Source organism: Pogonomyrmex barbatus, unplaced genomic scaffold (assembly GCF_055798465.1).
Source record: "Pogonomyrmex barbatus isolate J1 unplaced genomic scaffold, ASM5579846v1 scaffold21, whole genome shotgun sequence".
NCBI classification, from domain to species: Eukaryota; Metazoa; Arthropoda; class Insecta; order Hymenoptera; family Formicidae; genus Pogonomyrmex; species Pogonomyrmex barbatus.
The window spans coordinates 825,053-845,531 of NW_028297118.1; the positions used below are offsets into that span (position 1 = coordinate 825,053).

At 40.9% G+C, this 20,479-nt stretch overlaps 1 protein-coding gene across 5 annotated transcripts in view; it reads left to right on the forward strand.

Moving 5' to 3' along the window:
- LOC105423092 (uncharacterized) overlaps positions 1–20,479 on the forward strand; it is a 203,730-nt gene that overhangs the window by 29,627 nt on the left and 153,624 nt on the right. For 4 of the 5 annotated variants that reach the window (XM_089078201.1, XM_089078200.1, XM_089078198.1 and 1 more), the window contains one exon: positions 33–12,946. The exons of the other annotated variant lie outside the window; for it this stretch is intronic. In XM_089078201.1, coding sequence (XP_088934327.1) covers positions 1,354–2,283 — 930 coding nt within the window. In that variant the 5' untranslated portion in view covers positions 33–1,353 and the 3' untranslated portion in view covers positions 2,284–12,946. Of the gene's footprint in view, positions 1–32; positions 12,947–20,479 lie in introns of those variants that run through there. 5 annotated transcript variants of the gene reach the window in all.

Sequence of the window (20,479 nt, forward strand, 5' to 3'; positions counted from 1 at the left end):
ACAGCTAACATGCTCGCGAATTTATTTTCCAGGAATCATTTGATTTATGGTGACAGCTAACATGCTCGCTCGGTAAAATTTTCGGAAGCGGCGCTATCAAAGGGATGCCGCCTCTAGAAAGGAATTCGAATATATTTTGTACAAAGCAATTTTCGTATAGTTTAGTATATATGCACATAGTCAGTGCATATAAATTCTGCCAATTAATACGATATATATATATATATATATTAGGTGTACAAAGAAGTTCTGAGCTTTAGATTTCATATAACCGAAATAACAATTTAAATTTTATATATCTTCCTGCCCTTTTGCAGTTTTAAAGCGTTGACATTTGGCCTTCTAAAATGCTATACGGTTTGGCGTTTGATGATAACCTCAAAAATCAGTAGTGTTCACGATGGCAATAACAAAAGAGCATATTCGATTTTCCATCACTTCGCGTTTCATCTGAAGAAAAATGCTGCTAAAGCCACTGCAATGATTTGTGCTGCATATGGAGAGAACGCTGTAAGTCATACTACATGTAAAAGATGGTAACAAAAATTTTGCTAAGGAGATTTCAGTCTTGAAGATAAACCGCGTGCTGGACGCCCTCAAAAGATTGAAACGGACGAATTGCAAGCACTGCTGGATATAAACTCTGCGCAAACTGAAAAAGAGCTTGCAGAACAGCTTAGAGTTAAACAGCAAACCATTTCCGTACGTTTACATATGATGAGAAAGGTTCAGAAGGAAGGCAGATGGGTTCCGCATGAATTGTCCGAAGACAACAAAAATCGTCGGCGTGACACTCACTTTGCTTTCAAAGTTCCGGAAAAAAGATTTTCTGCACAAATTACAGGCGATGAAAAGTGGATTCTTTATGATAACCCTAAACATAGAAAATCATGAGTTGGCACCCTGGTCAACCTTCGACATCGACGCCAAAGTCTAATATCCACGCCAAGAAGGTTTTACTCTGTATCTGGTGGGATTGGAAAGGTGTGTTGTATTACAACAACAACAACAATTGACCAATTTGGGCGATGCATTAGAAGAAAAGAGGCCATTTACTGGCCAAGGATGTCCTAAAGTAATCTTGCTTCATGACAATGCTCGATCACATGTTGTGAAAGTGACTCAGGACCATATCTTTGCGTTAAGCTGGGAACTTCTCCCGCACGCGGCGTATAGCTCAGACATGACGCCTTCTGATTACTTACCTATTCCGGTCTCTCGCGATCCGGAGACTCGCGAAATCCTGGCTGAATCTCCCCCAACGTGCCAGCGCGTCTACATGTCCCCGCGATGGGGGGGATGTGGACTGCTTCCGTTGGCTGATTTGGCGTCCTATCGGTGGCACACTTCCGTATGCTTACAGCTGATGATGCCACCGTCAGGCGTCTGGCCTGGGAGTCGCTGAAGAGGGTGGTTCAGCGCAGGATCGGCCACGCCCCTAGTTGCGAGGATATCGCCGCCTTCTTTTCTGGCTCGCAGGAAGGAAGGCTGAGGGGCGGAGAAGAAAAATCTCTCTGGTCGAGGGCGCGGAATGCTGCGCAAAGACTGTCCGAGCGGTTGTCTCTGCGGTGGCGGTGGGTGCCGGAGACCGAGGAGATGATTGTCGAGTGCCGAGGGCCCAGAAGTGCCGCGGTTAAGATCCCACCTGGAGCGCGTAACCAGGTGGTGAATCGGTTGCGCTCAGCTGAGCACTATGCGAAGCGATTGCTTAGTAAATCGGATCAAGGTAAAGTCTTCGAGGTGTCGTCGCGAGTGCCAGTGAGTAATCACTTCGTTCGCGGCGGCAGCTTCACCCGCTTCGCCGATTGGCACTTTATACATCGAGCTCGTCTCGATGTCCTTCCCCACAACGGCATTGGGGACGGCGACAAGCGTTGTCGGCGTTGCGGGGAAGTATCGGAGACCTTACCACATGTGCTCGGTCACTGCGGCGTCCATGCTGCCGCAATACAGCTGAGGCACAATGCCGTATTGCACCGCCTCTGGAAGGCTTGCCGTCTGCCCGGTGACAAACGAGTCAACCAGCGGATTGAGGGCATCGACGGGAAACTTGGGGGGCTACGACCTGATCTTGTGGTCAGGCACGAGCTCTCCAAGAGTGTCGTCATATGCGATGTTACGATGTCCTTTGAAAACCGCTGGATGTCTTTCGAGGAAGCCAGGAGGAGGAAAATCGCCAAGTACTTTCCCCTGGCTAAGGAACTTCAGCGGTGGGAGTACCGTGTCCTCGTGACGGCCTTCGTCGGTGCTCTCGGGTCGTGGAATCCGAGAAACGAGGCCTGAGGGTGCTGCGGATAGGCGGTCCGTATACCTCGATGATGTGGCGGTTGATCGTCTCGGATACCATCCGCTGGTCTAGGGACATCTACGTGGAGCACGTGTCCGGCATCCGCCAGTATCAAGCTCCCTCTTGCCCCGCTGGCGATGGAATGCTCGCGACGCCGCCTCGGGCCGTCCGCCGGCGCTGGATCGTCGCTGATGAAGAAGTTGCGACGCGCTGCGTATATCCGTGAGTGTGAATACCGCATAACTTATTTTTGTCTTCGTCTTGGCCTTCCCTTATCTAAGCGGGCAGGACTGGCCAATGTCCGCATTTTAGTACAGCCGTTTTTCTAATTTATTTTTATCATTTTAATTATTTGTATATATTTTTTTCTTTATTATTTTTATTTTTTTTATTTTTTCTTTATTTTTATTATTTTTATTATTTTATTATTTTTTGTGAGCTATGTGGACTCCTGCCCGCCTCCTTCTCAGGACACTTTTTTATTTATATACTTATTTATTTCGCCAATTTTATTGCCCGGGCCGTTGTTATTTTAGATCTCTTTTTTGTTTTGTTAGTCTCGTTTCTTTTATTATGTTTTTATTTGTATTTATTTATTTATTTTTTATGTATTTTTATTTATTTCTATTGTATTATTTTATTTTCTTTTTCTGTGGGACCATGAATGCCGAGTATGAGTGCCGCGTAAACCTTATTGTATTTTAAGCGAGTGTGAGTGTGCCGCGTTGACTATTATCTATTTTAAATATATTAATTATTGCCGCGTGCGCGTCTTCGGGGTCTCTTTTATCTTCTTATCTTAGCTGTGATATGCCCCGAGGGTTGCCAAGTATTAGTTTGCGTTATCCCCCCAGCATGCAAGCTGGGGGATCGTCTAATTATAAGATGCGTATGCTGGCGGGAAGCGACTCCATCAGCTATACTAATTTTAGTGCCCACAAGGCACGGGGGGGGGGGCTATTGTCCCCCGCCCATATACTAGTTAAGTTTTGCGCGCGGCCTAGCCGCTTTCTCTATGTATCCACCCCGGAGGGTGAGATGCCCTCCGGGGAATATTAATTTAAAATAAAAGTGAGTTAATTCATTTAAAGTGATGTAATTAAATGAAATATAGGATAAAATAGATATTATTATTTGATTCGAAATAAATTCAAATTATTCCGAGTCGATCTTGAGTGTGAACATCTAACAGTTACTCAAGGAACTATCTTTTGCTTTTATGTTTTACCCAAAACTAATGCTCATATGATAACTAATTTTTAGATTTGTCTTAGGATAATCAAATTTCAAAATTGAATTAATAAAGCAATTACTAATATATTAGGTGTATAAAAAAGTTCTGAGTTTTTTTTTGTAAAATTCAATCTTTATTCAAAAACAAACAAAAAAATATTAATCAGCGAAATATTTCCCGTTTGCATCAACGATCTTTTGCCATCTTTCGGGTAGCTTGCGAATTCCTTGATGATAGAAGCTCACCGGCTTCGAAGCGATAAAGTCATCAATGCATTTTCGTATCTCTTCAAATCTCACGACATGTGTATCAGCCAAATGATGCTGCAGCGAACGGAATAGGTAGTCGGAAGGCGCGATGTCTGGGCTATACGCCGTGTGCGGGAGAAGTTCCCAGCCTAATGCAAAGATATGATCCTGAGTCGTTTTCGCAACATATGGTCGAGCATTGTCATGAAGCAAGATCACTTTACGACGTCCTTGGCCAGTAAATGGTCTCTTTTCTTCTAATGCATCGCTCAAATTAGTCAATTGTTGTTGGTAGCGGTCTGCCGTGATTGTTTCACCCGGTTGTAACAACTCGTAATACAACACACCTTTCCAATCCCACTAGATACAGAGCAAAATCTTCTTGGCGGATATTGGGCTTTAGTGTTGATGTCGAAGGTTGACCAGGATCAACCAATGATTTTCTACGTTTAAAGTTATCATAAAGAATCTACTTTTCATCGCCTGTAATTTGTGCAGAAAATCTTTTTTCCGGAACTTTGAAAGCAAAATGAGTGCAGTGTCACGCTGACGATTTTTGTTGTCTTCGGACAATTCATGCAAAATCCATCTGTCTTCCTTCTGAACCTTTCCCATCGTAAACGTACGGAAATGGTTTGCTGCGTAACGCCAAGCTGTTCTGCAAGCTCCTTTTCAGTTTGCACAGAGTTTATATCCAGCAGTGCTTGCAATTTGTCCTTTTCAATCTTTTGAGAGCGTCCAGCACGCGATTCATCTTCAAGACTGAAATCTCCTTGGCGAAATTTTTAATATCATCTTTTACATGTAGTACTTACAGCGTTCTCTCCATATGCAGCATAAATCATTGCAGTGGCTTCAGCAGCATTTTTCTTCAGAAACGCGAAGTGGATGGAAAATCGAAATCTTGTTATTGCCATCGTGAACACTACTGATTTTTGAGGTTATGTGCATCAAACGCCAAATATCAACGCTTTAAAATCGCAAAAGAGCAGGAAGATATATAAAATTTAAATTGTTATTTCGGTTGTATGAAATTTAAAGCTCAGAACTTTTTTGTACATCTAATATATACCCCGGCCAAACTGAAAAAACAGATTATGCGCAAAGTCTGTTATAAATTTCTAATGCTAGAAAGTTGTTATGTCATGACGACTGCACGATTCTTCTCTTTTGGGTAAAATTACAGTTATTAGAATTTAATTAAGCGGATAAACGGATGACATTTGTTCTGTTGAGGAGTATTGTTACATCGTAACGACCTTCAATTATTAGAATTCGGCAAAGTGGCTAATCCCCATTATCCTAATCGCGGAAGAACAGCACGTATAGATGTTTTCCCTCAACATATATATATATATATATATATATATATAGAGCGCCCTTAAAGGCACGCGGGGCATTTCTTCTTTTTTGATCAGAGCAGTCTTTTTGAGTCCGTCAGTTTTTTTATCAGTCGGTGTCAGTCGAAATATTCTTTAACTAAGTGCAAGTGACCAAGTTTTCTTGGCAACATCGCTTCCATCTTCATCACCTCACAGGTCCCAAGTTCTCGGCATTGCAATCAAATAACAGTAAGTTTTAATTACACATAGTACTCTAATAATAATTTTTGGGTCTCTTCTCCTTGTATTTTCTTATTTCTCCCTTACATCCTTTCTATTTTCTGCCTTTTCTCCTTACATTTCTTCTCCCCTTTCTCTTTCTTTTTCTCTTTGCTTTGACCGTTGGACCTTTCGGGCTCCCTATGCGTTGCGGAGCACTCAACAGGTTCATGGCTATCGAATAATTCGGGAAATCTTCTCTTCTGCAAGTTTCTCTTTCTCTTCTTCACTTCTCTTCTCCATCAAACCTTTCGACTTCTCGACATATTTCGGAGATAGCCTTAAGGTTTACGGCCAACGATACTTCTCTCAACTCCAACGATTTCTCTCAGTTCCATTTCTTCCAGTAAAATTGACATCATCCTCTCTTTCCGACGTTCAAAGACGGAAGCGAGCCCTCTACAGGCCTACTCTATAGGCCTACCTTAATTTCTTAATGACAGTTTCACTAGCTAGGGATATCGTTACGCAGATTTAACAACACTATAATAAAACATGGTATTCTGTAATTTAACGTAACGATAAATGTCGATAAATGTTAAAAGTATCAATAAAGTACCGAATCTTGTCGTTAAGATATCGAACCCTTCGATAAGCCATAACGACATATCAATCAATAGCAACAATTCCGAAGCGGTTTCGAATAGTAATACGGAAGTGTGCAAGTATAGTATAATTTTATAATTTAATATATGAATTAAATATATGAACATAAACTTATTTTAAACATATCAAATATTAAGAAGAGCAAAAAGTAATATTACAATAAAATATTTTAATTAAAAATAATGTATTATTAATGTTATAATATCTAAGAATATTAAAATAAATAAATAAACAGATATAGGTTATATTTTACTTATGAATTATATGCAATGTAAATCAAATGTTTTTCATAAAAAATTTTAGATAAAAAGTTGATTTTCTCTTATTTTTAAAGTAAAATGGCTGAAGGATATTTGGAATATACTACTTAAAAAAAATTAAAAAATTTATGTAAAAAAAAAGAAATTTAAATAAATAATTTAAATAATTATATTTAATAACATTAAATTACATTAAATATAATTATTAATTATTATTATTATTATTATTAATTATTATTAATAATAATTGTTTAGGAATAGAATAGTTCAAATCGAAATTGCCGTAGATTCCTTATATTTATCTCGGATCGTTTGTTATACGTTTGAGCTAGGTGTACATCACGCGTACCTGGCATAGGGTACATGCGGTAAATACATGCTCCGTGGAATTCGCGACGTGGCGCACTTCTACGATCCTCGAAATTAGGACAAGTGAACATTGTTCGTCGCGCACTCGCGTTCGCTTCTCGCTCCCTATCGCTAAACATAGTTCGATAGCGTTTTCCATTTTGATATCGCTTTTACCATCGTCTCGTATTCCAAACAAAATTAATAATCGTCACTACAGTTGTCGTGAAACATGGAGTGATCTCGTGAAAAGTGTACACGAAGGTCAACCAAGAACCATAACTTGAAGCGATCTCGTAAGAAGATTTTCGATTCTTTTGTGTTCTCGAAGATCTCCGTTGATTAACGCGAGAAGATTTCCGATGTGTCGTGCGCGAACCGCTCTGTATTTCGACCGTTGAAGTTAGCGACAGCCATATTGTTCTCCTCGACCATTCATTGTACGCGTGATGAATAAACCATATTTCTTTAAAATAACGGAATTGTTCGATCCACTACCTTCCTGTCTTAGTACATGGCTCCTTCATATAAGGCGAAACTAACCACTGAACAATAATTAATAATAATAATTATTAATAATTTATTATTATTATTTATTTATTATATTTAATAATTTAAAAAAATTATGTATTAATTTTCTACGTAACCTGTTATATATAACACTAACAACAATGCTTTTAACACTCAAAATGAATAATTAATCATTGAACTGCTGTCAATTGAACTGCTAATTAATATCAATTTCACATGTAATTTATTAATATTTTTTCATATATTACTTAAATTATTTATATATATTTACTCTGACATTGCACAGGCTTTATTTATCTCTTCTACTATTTCCCATTTTACCACTTTACTGTAAGTTTATAACCTTATTATCGATAATTTATTTTCACATTCCTAAATTCATCAGAAAGGAATGTTAGAAAAGAGATTTCATTAGTTGGATATTGCGAAAAAGTTATATAAAACCGAGTATACTCGTTACGATAACGACATCGAAATCACATTTTGTATCGATATCGTTTCGTTAGCGTTTAGTTGTGTTACAGAAAGAGTGTCACAAATGCGGTAGATTTGGTCATCTGGCACGCCATTGTCGTTCAGGCCGAAACACAAACAGATATCCGTTACGAGTCGCGAAGCCGAACGATCAGCAAATGTAAATAATGTCGACCAATACTGCTCGTATTGCAAAAAAAGAGGTCATAAGCGCGACGAGTGTTGATCGCTGAATGGACGCCCAAGAAAAGAACAGCCAAGATGAACAAAACAAGATAACAGAAAAGAGTGATAAATAAATACCGCCGTAATAATGAAACAGAATAAGCAATGATAAGAGAGCGATGAACTGTCGTTCATCAGCGGCGATGATGAAGAAGAAGAGAGACCGAGAAAACGCAAGAAAACAAAGATAACGCGAGCCGTACGCGAGCATCAAATGACACAAGTAAATACGCCACACACAAACGCCACGTTAGACTTGATTACCTTGTCAATTCGAGAGACGAAAAAAGGAAATATTATTTTTTTCCTAGATATCGCCACCCTAACCTTAATAAAAATAAGAAATTTGAAAAGAAATACACTAATGCGCGAAGAGCGATTAGCTCTAACCAGAGTTACGGGTCACAAGATACACATACTCGGAAAGATAAGAGCGAACGATAACGCTAGGAGACCGAGAGATACGACGTACTATGTATATGATTAGAGATGATTTTTTCTCATAAACTATGAGGGAATATTGAGACTAGATTTTTTTTTAAACAAGCAGCAAGCAAAATGCGACCACGGCAAAAAGTCCGTATTGGTAACGCAACTTTTAAACTTTACCCGTATAGGAAAACCGTGCTAATACCTCACAGCGAAACAATAATTCAGGCAGTAACCGATCGAAATAGCATCGGAATAGTAAATGCAATTAAAACTAAACCTGGAGTGTTCAGAGGAAATTGTTTGGTGACACCAGAAGAAAATGTGTATCCAATAAGTGTAATAAATACTACGGAAGAATCCACAGAGATAACAACGCCTCTCATCACGGAGGACGAGATGCGTTGACAAGACAAGAGACGCCGCACACATGCATATCGTGGAGGTGTCAAGTAACCGCACGAGCGATGAACCCATTCAGACTCGTAAAAAGAAATTGCGCAAACAATTGCAAACAGAGCATTTAAATGACGAGAAAAGGAAAGCCTTACACCAGATTTGCGAAGATTTTTGTGATATCTTCCATCTAGAAAATGACTGCTTATCGCACACTAACGCTGTAGCACACGAAATTAATATATGGACAGATAATGCGCCAGTGAATGTCCGACCGTATAGATTGTCGGAGAAGCACATAGTGGAAGTAAATAAACAGATAGCGAAAATGTTGGATGACGAGATAATCCGCCCTAGCACAAATCAATGAAACGCTCTCTTATTAGTAATACCGAAAAAATTAGACGCTTCTGGAGAACGAATAGTTGTAAATTTTCGGAAACTAAACGATTTAACAATTCTTTCCTACTACCAAACATCATCGACATATTAGACCAACTAGGAAACGCGAAATATTTTACAACGTTGGATAGCATCGGAATATCATCAAATTTCCATGCATGAGGAACAAAAATAGAAAACAGCGTTTTCTACATCTTATAAACATTACGAGTTTAATAAAATGCTCTTTGGATTAAAAAAATGCGCCTGTAACATTCCAGAGGCTTATGAATTTCGTGCTAACCGAATTACAAGACCTCAAATGCCTAGTCTATTTGGATGACATCGTAATATATGGACCAAATTTAAAAGAATATAACAAAAGACTAATTGAAATATTCAAAAAATTAAGAAACTACAATCTGAGGCTATAACCGAATAAATGCGAGTTCTTAAGAAAAGAGGTGACATATCTAGATCACATTATTTCCGAAAACGGTATAATTCTGAATCCATCGAAAATAACGGCCGTAACGAACTTTCCAGTACCCAAAAAGATAAAAAACATCCTTCATAGGAGCCGGTTATTATAAAAGATTCATCAAGAATTTTTCGAAGATAGCGAAGCCACTGAGAAAATTAACAAGAAAGAACGAAATTAACAAAAAATTCACTTGGAACAACAAAATGCATTCGAAACATTAAAAGAGAGGCTACGACCGCGCCAGTTCTAACTTATCCTGATTTTACTAAACAATTTATATTAATGACAGACGCATCCGGTTACGTCATCGGAGCGGTATTGTCGCAAGGATCAGTGGCCAAGACCGATCAATTGCTTACGCGAGCAGAATTCTGAATAAAGCGGAACAGAACTATAATACAACGGAAAAAGAATTGCTAGTCATAGTATGGGTCGTCAAATACTTTCGGCCGTATCTATATATGGAAAAAATTTCAAATAATCACGGACCACAAATTATTGATTTGGTATAACAGATCCTGGCTCGCGATTAATCAGTTCAAGACTCAAATTAGAAGAGTATGACTATGAGGTCGGCAAAGGTAACACATGCTGATGCGCTCAGCAGAAATCCGACACACAGATAAATAACGTCGAACGACAAAGAAGAGTGTGAATATAACAAAGAGAAAAAAGTACAAATAATGTACGAATATCATAATGCCCTCCTCGGAGGACACCAAGGCATAACACGCACTGTAAATCGGATACGATTAACGCACAACTGGCACGGATTAACAAGAAACATGGAAGAATATATCGCCAAGTGCGAATATTGCCAAAAAAACAAATTGAATAGGAAAACCAAAATGCCTCTGGTATTGACCGACACGGCGAAAAGACCGTTTGAAAAATGCGCTCTAGATATCATAGAACTATTCACGGTTACCACGAAAGGAAATAAATACCTATTAACTATTTCAGGACGACTTAACAAAATTCAATAAAATGATATCGATACTAGATCAGGAAGCAAACACAATTGCAAAAAAATTCACTACGAAAATAATATTCGAATTCGGAACCGGAGAAGATACTGACGGATCAAGGAACTTCGTCAGTGAGATGTTCAGGGAAGTATGCACCCTTCTAAAAATAACAAAAATTCAAACGACTGCGTACCATCCTGAAAGCAACAGGGCCCTGGAGAGATTGCATAGGACTCTGACTGAATATTTAAGACATAGATATAGATGAAGATCAAATTAATTGGGATGAATGGATCCCATACGCGATGTTCACATACAATACAACATCGCATACAGCAACGAGCGATACACCGTTCAAATTGATGTACGGGCACCGAGCAATTCTACCTACGGCCCTGACATTATACAAAACAACTTACAGACGACGAGGACTATTAGATGCGGTCAGGTCGGTCAGCAAAATATTATTCGAAACAATGGACGCCGCCGAAATCGTACACATATGATAACTACGCGCAAGAGTTAAGAGAACGACTCCGAGCCACACAAAAATTAGCGAAAGAACATATTCGCGAAGCAAAACAAAAGGCAAAAAACCATGCAGATAAAAATATGAATACTAAAACCTTCAAGGTAGGAGATAAGATCCTTTTGTACGACGAAGCAGTGCGCAGAAGACGATCAAAGAAATTGGAAGCACCATGGATAGATCCATATCAAATAATTGAGAAAATCTCAGATGTTAATTATAAAATTAAACAAAAATGAAAAATCGTGACGGTGCATGCGAACCGAACTATTCATTGAAAGCTAAGGAAATGACCGCATACGAATAATTACTTTTGAAAAGTGAAAAGCAAAAGCATTAGTAATAAAAATGGTATAAAATTAGAGTAGTAAAGAAGAAATACAGTATTCATCAGTTACGACGAGGCAGCGCAAAAGAATTAGAGATCAGATACCAATTACAGGAATATATTGAAAAAACCGTGTGACAATGCGGAAAAATCATAGGCAACGCACAGTTAACTTGCAGAAATGTTATGAGAATAATAGAAAAAGATAATACCAAATTGATCACGCTGCTGACGCAATTAGAAACACTGTACAAAACAACTTACAAACGACGAGGACTGTTAGACGCGGTCAGATCGGTCAGCAAAATATTATTCGGAACAATGGACGCCGACGATCGGAAACTAATAGACGAGCAACTGCAAATGTTACGAACTAACGGCAAAGCTTATTTGGTTTTTTATTGCAGCATGCAATAAAAAACCAAATAAGAGTAATCAACGCCACAATAGCACATCTAGACGGATTAGAAAATATGCTAAACTGTTATGAAAATCTGATAATGAACGCTACAAAACGACTAGAGCAACAGTTAGCAAAGTTCACGTTACAGGTAGATGTAGACGAACATTATTTAATCTTGACAACAATAATGAATAATTTAATGAGAGACACGAAAAATGTAATAGACTATTTGACATACGAGAAGAACGGAATAATACCGACACGACTCTTATCTATCGAACATATAATAACAGCCCTCAGAGAAGCGATTAATCACAACTAATCATGGGATTATACTTTCCCTTTAAAATCCAGACTGAAAATTGATGAACAATACAAACGTAAATTACTTTCGCACGTATTCGGATAGACCATATGTATATACCATCTTTCGATTCCCGATTGTAGCATACCCTACATATAAATTAATTAAGGCGATATCATTACCTGTACACGACCATGCGAATGTATTTACCTACATAAAAATAAATCATCTCTGCTAGATAAAGAGAATCACCATTATAAATTATTGGAAGAGATAGAGTTAGAACGCTGCATACGAGAAACAAACACATACACATGCGAACAGAACTTTGCGATACATTATGCAAAAACAACAGCACCATACGAGGTGCAAATATATACACACATACCAGGACAGCTTAATTACTGCGAAAAGAATCATATTATATCTAACACACCGAGGAGCAAGCGTGACTCTACTCCACGGCGTATAAAGAGGAAATTAGCATTAAATGCGAAAATCAGATAAAAAAAAAATTATATTAGAAGAAACCGACGAAAAAAATAAAACTAAAAGATAATTGTAAATTAATCACATCAAATGCAATATTGAAAGCGCGAAAAACTGAAGAAATAAAATATATCCAAAGCTATCTTCCCGAATATAATATTACGCTAGAGATAAAAAATAGAGACACTGATAAGAATAAGATAGCAAAAACCGATACCTTATGACAAATAATTAAAAACCCCGTAGATTTAACCAAATTAAGCGTAAGTCTAGAAGAAATAAGGGAAACTCTAAGAGATAGTGATAATGATTTATTCGAAAATAAATCCTATAGGAACAGACACCTGCGTAATAATAATAATTGTAATAGAACTAATAGCATGGCGCACAAATAAAAACAAAAATAAAAACCAAAAAGAAAGATAGCCACACAGAGGCGTCGCGATGATGTTATATTAAACAATAAGCACACAATTATATTTACGCGAGAGTACATGTAAACTAGCAGATAAGGCCACCGGAGGGGGAAGGATGTCGCGAGCGCCAAGAAGATCACACACACATACACATACACACACGGAACTCGAAACCTTTCGTAGTTCCCTTCCATCAAAGGAGGACAGATGTCGCGAGCGCCAAGAACGCAATCGCGCCCACCACTGACGAAGCGGATTGCGGCAAGCAAGCGATACTCCACCGACTATTATCACTTTTGTCAACCGATAGCGATTGCTAAATTGTAATCATATTTATTTCGTAACCGCTCTACTTAATCTTATATCCTTGTAAATTATTCAATTACTAAAGCGAGTTGCGCGGCCTTTTCGCGGAAAGCTGCCGTGCGAAATAAGAAATATACCGCGAACGCTGACGAGCATTTTGATTACGCTGCAAGGACCGGCCGCCTGGAACAGGATAAAAACGGGAGACCGGTGCTAGGAGCGGGACTCGTTAAAATTTTATCTTGCTGTCACATCTGTCGCGGTCTGAATTAATCAGTGCAAGAATATACTGTTTAATAAAGTTTTATTGAAAAAACGAAGAGTATTGTGCTTTGCGCCGAGAATCCTTAGAATGACTCCCTGATCGGTCCTTCTCCGAAACGACCTGCACAACATTATTACATATTTATTATAATCTATTTAAATTCCAGGATTAAAATTAAATTATGATATTTTAATAATATTCTTGTACTTGTTTTTATTAACTTTTAAATGATGGTCTTGTACTAATCTTATTACATTCATACTATTTCAATTGATGTGTCTTCTGAATCTTGTTTACTCCAATTGAAATCTATATTAATATTTCACTATTTTTGTACTATTTTGTTGTTATTTTATAATCTTATATTTTTGTAAATACTTACCATCTGTACTTTTATTATTTCTATACGATTATGGTTCTACAATTTTAAAATTCAAATGAAAATAATTTTAATTTACCGCCGATATTCGAAACTACTCAGATAGTCAAGCATGACATAGCATATTGAACGAATTAATGCATTGCATGTGTTTCTATATATTTGCTGTACATTTGTTGACATCGAAACAGAACACGTAAAACGATCTCGCTTTCCCACATGGATAGCGGTCAGTCGATTACCAGGTGGAAGCGAGGACGTTGGAGACAGAAGTTTGGTCTAGAGATTTGAGTTAGATGTTGGGCGAAATTATATTATAATAATAGTTTATTGAAATAAAAAGAATAACAATGTATAATATCGATGGAATGCACAAATAGCCGCGAATAAAATTGACCGAGATCGAGCGAAATGGCGATCGGCGCGTGTTTACAGTTTTTACGCGAATGAGATATCGCTCCGGCGGTCGGCGCGATACTGGTATCGCTGCGCGGAATTCGGTGACGCGGGACACGCGCGGCGGCGGCGGTCGCACATATTATCGCGGACCTTTAAATCATGTAAGCGTGTTAGGAGCGCGGGGCATTGTCTGTATCGCGAGGGTGGAATTTCCGCGAGAGGATTTCCTGACCGTTCAGGTCAGAGAACGGGTGGACCCATTCCCTGCCGAGAGTATTCGATTGACCTGTGAGTGTACCTCTCGTTTATATGAAGAGTGCCGAGTGAACTCGGCCAGCAGGGGAGAACTCCAGCTGTGGAGAAAGACGTAGGTGTCGGTACCGAGTGAGCTCGGCTGACTGGGGTATACCCCGGTGCTCGAAATTGGTCGGATGGAAGTACGGTTGTATCGGAGGGCATCCCGATACACGGCGGTGGAATTCGGAGACAGCGGACTCGATGCACTGGGAAAACCCCAGCAGCTTTCGGCTTGCCGTGAGAGGTTTCGGATGTGATTTTCGACCAAGTCAAGCGAACTTGGCGCATTGGGGAGGGCCCCCAACAGATCTCAGGCTTTCTACCAGAATAGAGTCGGATACTCGCTTTCTTCGAGACGTGCTCTCAGAATGCGAGCGTGGAATAGGATGATTTTCTGTGAAGAGCGATGCCTTTTTATATGAGATCGACCTCGGTATTTTTCGGTCTGATTGGTCGGATTAGTCGATCTCGGGGGTAGCACTCTCCACAAGAGCGGAGAAAAAGGATCGGATGTAATTGGTTTTTTGGAATGATAAGGAATCGGAGCGGGGATGTGGAAGAGTAAGAAGATGAGTTCGGTGGTAAGGTAATGGCGCGGCGCGGGGACGGTTACGCGCTTGTAGATGCGGTCGTGGCGCGGTGCGGAACGCTCGCTCACTTGCGTGGCGCGGTGTCGATGCGGCGCGGGACGCATTAGCGCTCGCTGATACGGCGCGTGGTGCGGTGCGGGGGATCACGAACACAGTCGTGTTTACGTAATATTCCCTCGCTATATTCTCTGACGCTTCGGAGTTTTCGCGAATTTATATATGATTAAAAAGAGGCATAAATGCCTTTTGCGACCACTGCCTCACTCCGTCTATTGGTCGGCGATCTCCGACGATCCCCGACCGACGATTGGCGCTGGTCGGTCGGGGGAAAATCGGAGGAGGAATGGAGCGGAGGGATGCACTCCGTTACACACGTAACGAATACAGCAATATACCTGCTACAATCAATTGAAGAAATTTTAAAAGCAAATGGTCAGCAATAGTGATGTTATGTTATCAGCAATATATCAATAACATGTCACCAACAAATGATTAATCGTTTTCTTGAACATCATGAAAACATGACGGCAACAAAACATATATAATAATTTCCATCCGTTGTTATACATATGTCTTCAAACATGAAGATTTTAATTGTAGTTGTTTTAATTGTTCAATGCTAACAAAGTATTGATAATACGAAATGGCATACGTTTATGGCAACTTTTCAGAAAAAAGACATATAGTTTTCGAGATTTATATATAAATTGTAAATATTCATTTTTAATTACACTTACAAATATACATATTATTTTAAATATACAACAACTGGTGATCCGCTTGTCATTGCCCCCGAAAAATCAATATCCGAAAATCAATACTTCAAAAAGAGGATCAATCCCTATCGACGTGTCACGGAATGTTTTAATGTTCTTAATAACGTGTGGTTGTTTTGTGAAGTCGATTGCAGCCCAACTGCCGAGCATCTTACGAGTATTTGGTTCTGTTGTTCTTAATTAATTTATGGTAGTCAACAATATGGTGTTAACTATGTAGGAGTTTGAGTATCTGCTGGTTGTCGGCAATATTGCGGTGGTCGTTGCCTACATGGGTTGTTGTGATGTAGTCGTGCTGTTCGATTGAATTCGGCGAAACCAGCTCGCTGTCTGGTTCACGCTCGAGCAAAGCGGAAAGGGCGGCAGGCGCGAGAGGGAAAGGAAGGTTTTCGTGCTGGTTCCCAGAATAAGGCAATCTTAAATATGTATTATATATTTTTCACGATACAAAAGACGAACGAAAGTATCAAGAGCGTGGCGCGGGGGTTTGCGTTCCCCGCGTGTTCGGTGTACGGCCGGAGGTGGCTAGGTCGCGAGGTTCCTCGCGGAAGCGCTGTGCTTGCCTCTCGCGGGCACCAGCCCCGCCGTGGTGAGCGGTCCTGGCGCGGTTCGTCAGCACGTTTCCAGCGGGTTGCGAGGCCTCAGTCTGAGAGGCGGCATGATAGGAAGCCTGCCGGTGGTCTCGTCGGGGCGTTCCTCTGACGATGCTCCCTAAGTCTAGCGGAATGAGGCGCCACGGATTTCTGGTGGGCTCAGGACGTTGTCCGGGTAAGCCTTGAGCAGGCGGGCAGTGATGCGCCGCAATCTGCGGTGCGATCCTCGCCGTTGCGGAGTAGATGGCTCGCTGCGTGGGCCCCTACGGGCCGGGAAACTGATGTTACGGCCTGGAGTAGGCGGGCAAGTCCGAGGAGCTACGCTCGGGCGCGGTGGTATCCGTGACGCTGGCCCGAACGCGTGGCTGTCAGCTGATGATGAGGATGTCGAGAGGGCGCCGAACAACTCGACTAGCTGCTCTTGCCTGGAGGCCATGGGGCGATGGTCGCTCCTTGTCGCAGGCAGCGCGGGCCCTGGCCGAATCGCCGACGATCTGGGATGCGTCGATGCCTGGATGTCTCGCTGTCCTCCCAGCCGGGAAGTCCGCTCAGTGCTGGTCCTGGCGGCGGGGGTAGGCCTCCCCGCGGTGATGGCTGCCAGCAGGTTGCTCGGGCACGGGCGGATGCGACTGCGAGGTCGGCGGCGGTGAAGAGGCGGCTGCGACGTGGTGGCGGAATCCTGGTCCTCGGGCGGCGTACTCCGGTGTCGTCTCCGCGGCGTGGCTTTCCTCCGGTATCGGAGGCAGCGGCTCGTTCGGTTGCCTCTCGGCAGGGGTGCCGGGAGTCTCGCTCAACGGTGTGTATGGCCACTGAGGAGAACTCAGGCGAGAGGAAGCACGACGTGCACGGCCGCGTCGGAGGGTTGAGGAGATCCTCTATGGCGTGCGCGGCCACTGAGGGGGGAGTACGACCTATTAGTGGTCGGTAACGCCAGCCGCAAAAAAGGCTGTATAATGAGCAAGCGGTCAGACCTCAGCGCTACTTAAGCCGTGTGCGGGCCCTAATGCGCACTGAGGGATAGTGTCGATTGGTGGTGCTGGCCGCTTTTATATAGCGGTGATGTTGCTTTCCGCGCACGAGTAGATGTTCGAACGGCCATCTCGTGGCGAGCGCGTGAGTTACTCCCGTGCGCGAGCCCACGGTGTCGGCGCGCGGCAGCGCGGTGGCGCGCGCCGGCGCGCTCGTCGCTGGGCCAGAGTGGCGGTGACCGCCACAAATTAATAAAGTTCCTTCTTTATAATAAAACGGTTTGCTTTATTTCGCGAGTGTCCGCCGCGAGCGTGACAATATATTATCCTAAATAACTGATGTATGTACATTGCAACTTTATATTAATAATATTACACATAATATAGTAAAATAAAGTAAGAAAGTAAAATAGACGTATGAATAAAAATTAATAACATTCCCTGATTAATTAATACAATTTTGATTAAATAGTAATATAGTTAAGATAGTATAATTAAAATAATATAAGTAAGATTAAATGGTAATATTAGAAGCGTTTTTGAAACAGTTTGTCATCTTGAAATCTATTTAAAAATTTCTTCTGATATAATTTTATTTTGTTAAAAAATGCGATATTTCTGAACACACGTTGTTTCAAAAATAATAAGTTATATATTCTCTATTACCTCTTAAATATTGTCGATGTTGTTTTGAAATATTTACAAGGCACAACTCTGGTAAAAGTTATGAATATCCTAAAGTCTATATCTTGAATATCTACAAAATATTATTAGCATATTCTCAGTTTGTACAAGTATATCTCGCTCACACTTTTGTGTGTGTGTGTGTGTGTGTGTGTGTGTATATAATAGCAAAAATAAAATACATAAAATAAAAGAAGTATTTATTGCGGATAACTCAGTTAATGATATTATTATGGAAAACAAAATAACCGAAGAACGAAATAAAAATTATGCGAATTCAAGAGATATGTACAAATTTTGTTAAAACAGAAAATAATTAGATCATATATGTATAGTATATATATATATATATATATATATATATATATATATATATATATATGTATAGTATATAATTTTTATTTTATAGTAAAAGGTAAAAGTTAAATAAAATATTGAATATATTGTCGCGTTCGCGGCGTTAATTCCCGTGATCGCGATACTCGGCGGAGCGCTCTCGGAAAGGAAGAACACTGTTTTAAGAAAGACTCGCTCTTTATTAAACCAACGGTACAGAAACGCGTCCGGCCACCGCAGAATCCGGCCGTCAAATCTAAAAAACAGTCGGAGAACGACGCGTTGCCAAGGGCCGATCCTCTATTCGAACTCTTATCGATTGATATTGATTATTTCTTAGCAGCGCCGAACGGAATACCGCACGGCCGCAACACTGCCCCCCTCTTCATAAAATTGTCGTCCCGACAATTCTTCCTCTTTCAAGAACTTCTTCTTAGGAAAAGACTTCTGGGCTCCTGGCGACTTCCTGCCCTGGGCTGCTGCCTCAGGTTACCGGGCGCCGCTACTTCCAATCCCAGTCTTCTCTACTCTTCAGAAGAATCTTGTTCTTGAAATTCTCGCGCGTTTCACTCTTGACTCTTCGTCTTGAGCTTTGCGCACTTCTCTCTTCTATTTTTCGGGCAAAGTGGGGGTAATCGTCGTGGACCCTTTCGTCTTTCTAAAAGACACACTAAGCCCCTGCCTCGGCATTCGCCCATCGTCCCCCGGAAAAACCACGACTCGGAAAACCGGGGGCGAGGCAGACTTCTTTTCAGTTTGAAGCACGAGCCTGAAGATCTTGCTTGGTGGTCAGGCTCGAGGATCTCCCCACGACGCTTCTCACGACGGAAGGAAGCTTAAAGAAAAATAAAACAGAACACAGTAACTCAAAACAATTAACAAGAAATAAAAGTAATGTCGAAATTGGAAAACCGGGCCCCGAAAATCTCTACTTAAAATTCTTCAGGATTGCTCTTATAATTCGAGCAATCTTTAACCTCTTTAAAATCAAAATTTCTCCGCTCTTTTAAACAATTCTCCCTAATAATTTTAATAGCCAAAGCCCTTTCTACTGCGGCCCTCAAAGACGTTAACCCTTCTAGCTGCAATGTCTGTTTAACATTCACATCAGACAATGCAACTACAAATTGAGAACAAGCAATTTTGTCACGAACTCCAGGAGAACATTCAGGATAAGCTAATCGAGATAAACACTCAATATCCGAGCCTAATGCAGCTAAATCTTCTCCGAATTTCTGTTTTCGATTCGTAAATTGAAAATAATAATTTTGCGAGGAAATTTTCCCCAAAACGTAGCTCTAAACGCGCGACTAAATTTTCAAATTGAGAGTTCTCAAAATCCGTGCCCCCTTCCAAAATCGCATGCGCTTTTCCTCGGAGACATGATGCTAATACAACAGCCTTTTCCGCGTTTCCCAAATTATTCGCCCGCGCAATTAAATTAAATTGCGTAAGATATTCGCGCAACGGAACACTACCATCATAAATATCGGGCTTAAGTTTCAAGTCGGAATTAAAATTTGGAAAAGGAAATGACTGGCCTGATATCGGACGTTGCGAAATCTCTTCCTGCGGACCGGGCATAGAAAATGTTTCTGTCTCTCGACGAGCGCGCTCCTCCCTCAGAGAGCGAAGCTCCTCCAGCGTTAAGCGAAGAATCTTCTCCAAATTCGGAGACGCCTCCGGTCCTTCCGCTCGAGTGCAGGCCCTTTTCCTCGCAGAGATCACTCTCCGACTTTTCGCCTCTTCCTGTCCAGTCCCCGTCTCTTCTGTTTGTCGCTCCGCCATTATCTCTCTCACACACACACACACGAATCGAAAAATTCGATCCCGGACGAGCCCCCAAAATTGTCGCGTTCGCGGCGTTAATTCCCGTGATCGCGATACTCGGCGGAGCGCTCTCGGAAAGGAAGAACACTGTTTTAAGAAAGACTCGCTCTTTATT